The sequence below is a fragment of the Gymnoscopelus braueri genome (genome assembly GCF_963280865.1).
Source record: "Gymnoscopelus braueri genome assembly, chromosome: 20".
In the NCBI taxonomy this organism is placed as follows: domain Eukaryota; kingdom Metazoa; phylum Chordata; class Actinopteri; order Myctophiformes; family Myctophidae; genus Gymnoscopelus; species Gymnoscopelus braueri.
This window is the reverse complement of record NC_137622.1, coordinates 17,029,606-17,038,409: the sequence shown is the minus strand read 5'-3', so window position 1 is coordinate 17,038,409 and position 8,804 is coordinate 17,029,606. Positions and strand designations below refer to the sequence as shown.

The 8,804-nt window shown below is 44.3% G+C and overlaps 1 protein-coding gene across 4 annotated transcripts in view; it reads left to right on the top strand.

Annotated features, from left to right (window-relative positions):
* afap1l1a (actin filament associated protein 1-like 1a) overlaps positions 1-8,804 on the top strand; it is a 44,950-nt gene that overhangs the window by 21,031 nt on the left and 15,115 nt on the right. For all 4 annotated transcript variants that reach the window (XR_013932282.1, XM_080416667.1, XM_080416665.1 and 1 more), the window contains exons 2-4: positions 6,539-6,664; positions 6,948-7,031; positions 7,145-7,233. Coding sequence is in view for 3 of the 4 variants with exons in the window: in XM_080416667.1 (XP_080272793.1) it covers positions 6,539-6,664; positions 6,948-7,031; positions 7,145-7,233 (299 nt within the window). In the remaining variant the exon portion in view is untranslated. The remainder of the gene's footprint in view (positions 1-6,538; positions 6,665-6,947; positions 7,032-7,144; positions 7,234-8,804) is intronic.

Here is an 8,804-nt window from a genome sequence, read left to right as displayed (position 1 = left end):
AAGCAATGCGTCTAATTGACGACTCGTTATTCTACATCAGCGTTTGCTAGACATGTTAGCACAGGTGCTTAACGTACTACTGACATTATTCATTCTCTCCCTCCCTCCCGCCCCCTCTCTCTCTGTCTCACACACACACACACACACACACACACACACACACACACACACACACACACACACACACACACACACACACACACACACACACACACACACACACACACACACACACGCTGCTTTGCCTTGTCCTGCACTTTTAACAAGGTGAGGAATGTGTAACTGCAATTGTCAGTCATGTGTGAGAAGGTAAACATTGAGTGTGTATTCAGCTCTGAATGTGCAGCACATTCCTGCTGGCACCTCGGCTTTGAAATGTTGATGAAGACGCAGTTTGTTATAGTTGTGAATCCCACACTGTTCTGTTCTCATTTCAACACTCCCCTGTAAAGTCTGGGATGAGTTTTCAAGTAAAACATCCTTACTGTGGGTATTTCCCCCACAAAATAAATTCTAACTTGAACTCAGCATCCCTCTTCTGGGGTGAACCTTCTTTGCGAAAACAGCAGATCTACAAGCCCACAATTCGTCGCAGAGCAAGAGGTTGTGAGCTTGTTAATCGTCCGTTTTCAACTAAGGGATTTGCCCCCTGTCAACTAATTCTTAGTTTACTAAGTTAAGGTTAAGTGGTTAAAACTAAACAAAGGTCCAAATATTACATTTTCACACTAAAAGTCGGCATTATCAGAGGTGTGTGTGTGTGTGTGTGTGCGAGCATGTGTGTGTGAGTGCGCATGGTTTAGTTTTATTTTGCCTGATGTCATGCACAGAACACACACACACACACACACACACACACACACACACACACACACACACACACACACACACACACACACACACACACACACACACACACACACACACACACACACACCAGGTGCAGCAGAGATTTGAGGGATCCCACTCCTTCAGATGTGAGATGCAGTGCAGCTCTACTGTGCTGTAGGTGTAATATGGTGTTGATTAGAAGAGAAGGTCATGCTGGTCTTAACGCCTCACGCAGCCAAAACGCTAAGCTGCCCCTTCTCTGCTAACACTGGCCCCACTGGACGGATACAGGATAGGTGGGCACTAGGGACATCTGGGCACCTCAATGTAAAATTGGCTATTTTGTCCAAAATTTAAAAACATATATATATTTAGAAAATGGTCTTAAGTAATGTAAAGTATACATGATGTGAACATTCTCAGTACATCATTATCAGACTTAATTTTATCCTTCAACTTCTTGTTTATGCCCCAAAATGACTGGATATAAAGGTAAACTATTAGACCTTAATTGTCGAATGTTTAAGCATGTTCTAATCATGTATTGTATACTTTACTTTACTTAAAAACATTTTCCAAATATAATTTATGTTAACATTTTGGACAAACTAGCCAATTTTACATCGAGGTGCCCACATGTCCCTAGTGCCCTGCCCAGCTATCCTGTTACCCACTGGACTGCTGGTGTCATCGTCACGTGGGATAATTGGCTGTGAAGAGCCCCAGTCTAATCTATTGTTATATTTTCTTTAACCACATTAACCCCTGGTATCCCTACTTTGGGAAAATAGCTGAGCTACAAGCTCACAACGTGTCGCATTGGGAGTCGGGACACATTATGAGCTTGTAGATTGCCAATGTACGGTATATAGGTTAACCACATAAACCCTATAGTTGACTGTGATACCCCAGGGCTAGGTCCCCTCTTTTGTCCCTCTGCACAAAATCTCTGCACAAAACCGAAGATTGCCGATCTGCAAGCTCACAAGTGAACTTGTAGATCTACTATTTTTACCAAACGTTTGCCCCAGAATATGGACGCTAGGGTTCATGTAGCCTGGTAAACCCTCCCTCCGGAAATCTCAATTCCATTTCATTTCAGGAGTGAGTCTGGCCTGATCCGCCTGTCTGCAATATTGGCTGTGCTGGAGTTGGGCGGGAGTAATACCGTTGACTGACAACCCCTTCAGCCAATGATAATTTTTCCCCTTCAGCCAATCAGCAGTTCACCAGTCTTAATGTGACGCGACGGGACTTTTGAGACAGCCATACCCAAAATGGGTTGCCTTTTTCGGGTACAATGGTGTCACTGCCCGCCCCTACCGGTTCTCTAATTATTATTTTTTAAATAGGCTTTGTCATGATTAATTGACCACATATATGAAGTTAAACAACTAAATTCTATCCAAACGATATCTTATAAGTAAATTCCGTGCCTCAAAATAGAAGTTAGAGAGCTTTTTGAAGTAAAAAAATAGCGGAGAATTGGCCGCACAAGAAAAAGATGGCTGCCGTTCGTGTTTTGGGCTCACTCGAACTCGCCACCTGATTGGCCAACGTAAGCTGTCAATCACAGAACAATGAGCGACGACGCTGATAGGCGCGTCCGTTTGGCATACACAGCCAATATTGCAGAGAGGCGGTTCATGCCAGACTCACTCCAGGAATCAAATAGAATTGAGATTTCCGGAGGGAGGGTTTACCAGGCTAGGGTTCATGTGGTTTAAGTGGTTAAGTGCAGAGGTGCATTCCGTCTCAGACGCTCGGCTGCCAACTGTGTTGTGTGGATCCCTGCTGAGTGTCAGGTTCAATTCCACAGAATCAGAGCCCGCACCTAAACAGCTGCAACTGCTGGCAGGGAGATGCTTTTGTGGCCGAGTCATGTCAGCCTCCCTCCCTCCCTCCCTCCCTCCCTCCCCTCCCTGCACCTCCTCAGGGTGAATCCAGGGATCTATAATAACACATTAAAACAGGCGTGTTGGGTTCCTGCCCTGAGCCCAGTTCCTTGTGCCAGCTTCAGAGATGTGGGAGCGTGATTTTATTTTATTTTATTACAATGGAAGGAAAGTGTGTCAGTAAAAAACTAGATGTGGTAGTAAGCTGTGCGTTAGACACACACACCTACTGTCTGTAGGTCCGACTGAATGAATCCCTCTTGGCTGTTGACTCTGTGTGACCTTGACCTTGGCAGGACATGGTTTAACCCAGAGGAAGACACACCTCAGGAAAATATGTCTTAATGAGTGGGATCAGTTCTCTCTATCTCTCTCTTTCTTACTCCCCCCATCCCTGTCTCTCTCTCTCTCTCTCTCTCTCGCTCTTACTTGCTCGCTCCCTGCCCCTCTCTCTCTCTCTCTCTCTCTCCCCCTTTCTTTTCCCCCTCCCCTCCTTCTCTCTTCCCCCCCTTCCCTCTTTGTTTCTCTTACTTTCTCTCGCTGAACTACACCCTCCCTCCCTACATTTCTCTTTCTCCCATCTCTCTCTCTCTCTCTCTCTCTCTCTCTCCCTGTCTCTTTCTTTCTCCCTCTTTCTCACTCCCTCCCTGTCCCCCCTCTCCCTCCCTCACTCCTTCCCTCTCTCTCTCGTCTGTCTCACACCACCTCATTGTGGGTGTATCAGCACTAGTGACAAAGACCAGATACTATGAGGAATCTCTGCTTGTCATTGGTGATTATATATAATATTACTATACCTGTTTATATGTCCAATGGCCAGCATTCTCTACGAAGGGGCTGTCGCTGAAATGGACACACACACACACACACACACACACACACACACACACACACACACACACACACACACACACGTTCAAGAGGCCTCCAAAGACCTTTGACACACCTCAATAAATTCAGTGTGTGTGTGTGTGTGTGTGTGTGTGTGCGCGCGCATGTGTACGGCCGTGTGTGTGTTTGTGCATGCATGTGGATATACAGTATGCGCTCATGAGTGGAATCAGTGTGTGTGTGTGTGTGTGTGTGTGTGTGTGTGTGTGTCCTGTGGCTGACCTCAGTAGGAAGCATGGCTCGGTGAACCTTTTAATGTTGAGCGACCGTGAAACTGGGACAAGCGGAAGGAGAGAGGAGGAAGGAGAGAGGAGGAAGGAGAGAGGAGGAGAGAGGGAGGGAGCAGGTCCGGTGTGCCAGCGGTGACTGAGTGTGTTGGCAGCTCTCATGTAGGATGACACTGCTCTGTCCATGGAGATGGGAAATGTGATACCAGTGGATAGAAAGACATTAACAAGACTTTAGGGTGGGTTGCACCAACAAGGATGAACCAGTTAAACCCTCTAGTCCACTCTAGAGTACCTGACTTGAGTTACAACTGTACTTGTGAGCGCTTTTTCCCGTCTACATCAAATCTCTTTGCCAAAAATAGCCGATCTACAAACCGTTCACCGTAGGTGTTTGAGTGGAAATACCTAAATGTTCCCCGCAGAATTTGGATGCTTGGGTTCAAGTGATTAACCACTTAAACCCTCTTAAAATGTCAGATCTACAACAATGCGTTGCAGATCTGCTAATATCAGCGAATGTTCCTCCCAGAACAGGAATGCTATATGAGGCTTAAGTCCTAAAATCCAGTTTAAAACACAGTTAATCTATTAATCATGTTGCACAACATTTTAAACATGGATTAAACCTAAGTATACTTTGAGCCTGTATATAATCTAGATTTATATTTCACTTTAAACAGGGATTCATTTTAATCCGGTTGTATTTAAACCATAATCAGGGATTCATTCTAAACTGTGACTTAGATTAGGCCAGCATACCTAAGGTGTATAGAAACTCAGAGGCAAATTCCTCGCAGGAACATAGCCTAGCGGGACAGGCTTACACCATTCGAGTTTTATGAAGATGATGAATTTGATAAATGGTAGGATTGAAGATGGGATCAAACGGTGAGATCAAACCGTGAGAGGAATGTTCCACCAATGCAACAGCTACTGGTAGCCCTGATACTTTATGCAAGTGAGATAAGGTAAGATAAGATAACAGCTTTATTGATCCCGTGAGGGAAATTCAGTTACCAGAGTCAGCACACCAGTAGTACTCCACAGTATACTATACACCCTCCTCAACAAAGCTTTATGCAGAACAAAATAAATAATAAGAATGCACACAGTAACCATGTCAGATTGTGTCTTTACTTACTCCTTACAGTAATGACTATTTGACTAAATGACTAAAAATGGTGTGGGTCAGAGATCAAAGGGTGGCGCTTGAGGAAAGGTCCTGGTTTGTGTTCATACCCCGCACTATGGATGTGTTGAGTAAGTTTCATGGCAATCTAACCGGTAGTCTACTAGTCTTTGAGATATCGTGTTTGGGATCAAAGTGGTGAATGGACTGACAGAGGGATGGAGGGAGCCCAGCTGTTTGCAGGGCTAAACGGAGAAGAGACGAAGAAGGACATGGAGCGAGGGAAGAAAATAAATGTGAGCTGGGGTTGATAACAATGGGGTTGTGTGCTTGGTTTGGTTCAGTTTTGGATGAGTTACTCAGATGAAGGAGGAACCCCCCACACACACACACACACACACACACGCACACGCACACGCACACCATCAGCAGGTCCAGGATTGGTTCTCATGCCTCGCGGGTGTCCGGCAGCAGCTGAGAGAGCCAGACGGTTTATTTAAAGTCTGTTCTCAAAACAGGGAGTGGTCCAGTCCCTCCTCTCACATCAACATATGATGTGAATCATGTATTCGTATAACCTGCTGACTCCACAAAGTGTTACAGAGCCTGAGGACCCTCTCTCTCGCTCTCTGTGTGTGTGTGTGTGTGTGTGTGTGTGTGTGTGTGTGTGTGTGTGTGTGTGTGTGTGTGTGTGTGTGTGTGTGTGTGTGTGTGTGTGTGTGTGTGTGTGTGTGTGTGTGTGTGTGTGTGTGTGTGTGTGTGTGTGTGTGTGTGTGTGTGAGAGAGTGTGTGTTTTTGTGGGTAGCTTGTCTCCCTCTTTGTCTCCATGCAGCTGCATGCATTGTCTGTGTCAGCGTTTGCTTTGGTACGGTCTTGGTCTCCAGAGCAGCAACATCTGCTGTTAGATAAAGATCAAATCCCTGTGAATTGAACCCTGCCTGCTGGTGTATTTTGGCCCCTGCTTTGAGCTCTGTAAAGTGGCCCTTCAGTCTCACTGTCAGAACCACATTTTCCTGCCAACATCCTTGGAACTCGATGCCGAATGCAGAGGAGTTTCAATTACTGTTGTAGCACTGAAAATGACAGTTGATTGATTACTGGTGTCGTGCCCGTGTGCCTGCATGCAAACTCCACTATGCCCATATGTCCATGTTGATCAATTTGACCGTTGATACCCTCTACCCTGTACATAACTACTATATGCCCGTTTTACTGTGATAGATTATACATTATATTATGTCCAATCAGTCCATATGCAGGTGGCCAGGTTAGTCTCCAGGTCTTTAAGTCTATTTATGCTGTTTTTACAAGGCCTGTTCTTGTTGCTGTGGTGACATTGTTTAGTCTGGGAAGGTGATGGAGTGAGGAAGAAGGGAGAGAGGCATGGTGTTTGGGTGACATATGAACATACCTGTGAAACAAACAAAGCCACAGAGAACAAAAGAGGGACCACATCTTTCATCGGATTTGTTTATTTTGGTCACATTGACCTGTGCCCTATCTGTCCGTTATCCTGATCCTTTCCTCTGACCATTGCCCCTCCTTTGTGTTTGTGTGTGTAGCGATGGAGGTGTTGGTCAGTGAGCTGGGTGTCCTTCTGAAGCTGTTGGACCAGGAGAGCCTGAGCTCCTCCACCCAGGAGAAAAAGACCTGTGTCCGCAACCTCCTCCAACAGATACAACCATCAGGTCAGAGAGACAAACACTAATTCATGATATTTTCATGATGCTTTATTTATACTGTGTATAGTGTATAGCACATTTCATGAAGCTTATATCCTTAAAGACTTCTAAAACTCACAGGTAGCTCATAAACTTTCACATAATGACAAATTGTATATATGATAAAACATATGCACAACATTTCTTAATGAGGTGTGTGAAGAATACAGTGTCACAGCTTGTGTATATTAGTTGTGTGTCTTGTGTATACATAATGTCTGTTTGTCTGTCTGTGTGTTCTCTGTTCCAGTGTCAGGAACCGATTACATTTACATGAACTCATCAGTGTATAGAAACGGCACCAGCTTTGTAGAATCCCTCTTCGAGACGTTTGGTGAGTTTTGTCTCAGCACCCGGAGCTGTGGGATACAAATGTCCCCTGTAAATCACATTGTCGCTTGAACTCAGAAATGTTGTCGATCCTGTGCTGTGTTTTTGACATAATAGACTGTGACCTGGGGGAGTTGAAAGATGCCTCAGAGGACCTGAAACAGGACCCGCACACACAGACCGAAGACACGGCCACTTCAAAACAGGTAAGTGTCCCAAATCTCCTGAGTAAATGCTGCATCGCTTAATTTGAACCTTTTAATCCCTATTCTGGAGTGAACATTTGCCGAAAATAGACGATATACAAGCTCACAGCACATCGTGTTGTTATGTGCTGTGAGCTTGTACATCGGGCTAGTTTCTGTGAAGAGATTTGATCTAGCGAGGAAAAAGAGCATTCAGAGCAAACTCAGGTCAAGTTTACTAAGTATAAGGGTTTAAGTGGTGAATGTTTCCCTCTCAGTGAATGTCATCCATATGCTCTCTGTTATGGAGGAGGTGTGAGGTGTGTGGCTATAAGACAGATGGGAGGTTTGACAGAAGTCTCCGGAGTGAGGCTCGCTGTCCAGCTGCGGGCCCCCGTTACCGTTACAAAGTCGTCCATCTTTCTGTCACTCCCTGTCTGTACAACATGTCACTCTCCCTTTGAGACCACCGACAGCTCCCTGCACAACTATTAAAGTACACCCCTTAATAACTGTGACATGTGGGAGAGGCCGATGGATAGAGAGAGAGAGAGAGCTGCACTCCTTTCACAGGGTATTTCCACTCAAACACCCACTGTGAACTGTGCTTTTTCTTTCTGCTGTAATGGGATCCTTGCTAGAGCTCTCTGAGGCCATCTGTCTAAGACCTTGACTACGCGTATATGGATATTTTTCTAAACTGATCTTTTCCTCCCGTTTAAAAATGACCTTAGTTATTTAAAAAAAGAAAGAAAAAATCACACCTAAACAGATTTAGAGGGTTGCTTCACCGCCCTTTTTTATTTAAACTTTGAACTTCCTGATACATATTTGTGCTACCTCATACGTGTGTGTATCAGGTAGACGTAGTCCAGTATGTTGATACTGTACGACATTTGGAAATAGGTCAAAAATAGACTGTTTCGCCCCGTCCCCCAATTATGCATGTTAGTGATTCGTTTTGTTTTCTCTCTTTTGTTTTTACCCAACCCATTTTGAGTGCTACGTGAGCATGAGCTCATATTAAATTATATCTTATTATGCAAAGGGTCCCCAACTTTGTTTGCCTCAACAATTACTGATTGATACAGTATTCCTCGACCATTCTGTGAGCAGGAACCCTGAAAGGGAAAGCACACACTAGAACAGTGGTTCCCAAACTTTTTAGCTTGAGACCCAAAAGAGATTAGAGACAAACTAGTGAAAATAGCCGATCTACACAACACACAACACGTTGCGATGCGACACGTTGTTAGCTTGTAGATCTGCTATTTTCACTACTTCTTAAAAGTATATCTTTCCCTTTAATTACTGGATTTTCTTTTTTTAAAGGAATTATTTTGAAAAACTGAATATCTTGAGATTTTTTTGAAAATCTGTTAAATCTGTTAAAGAAATAATAATAATTCAAAACAAAAGTAGGAAACAAAAAATAAAGGGGTATTTCCCCGCAACCCATTAAAATTGGTTCACATATGGGTCCCGAACCCACTGTTTGGAAACAATACATTCCCTGCTGATCCACCATCGAGATTGAACCTTTCTCCATGTCAACGGGAAAATGAGAGGTTTGGTAAGATAACTGTGTTTAC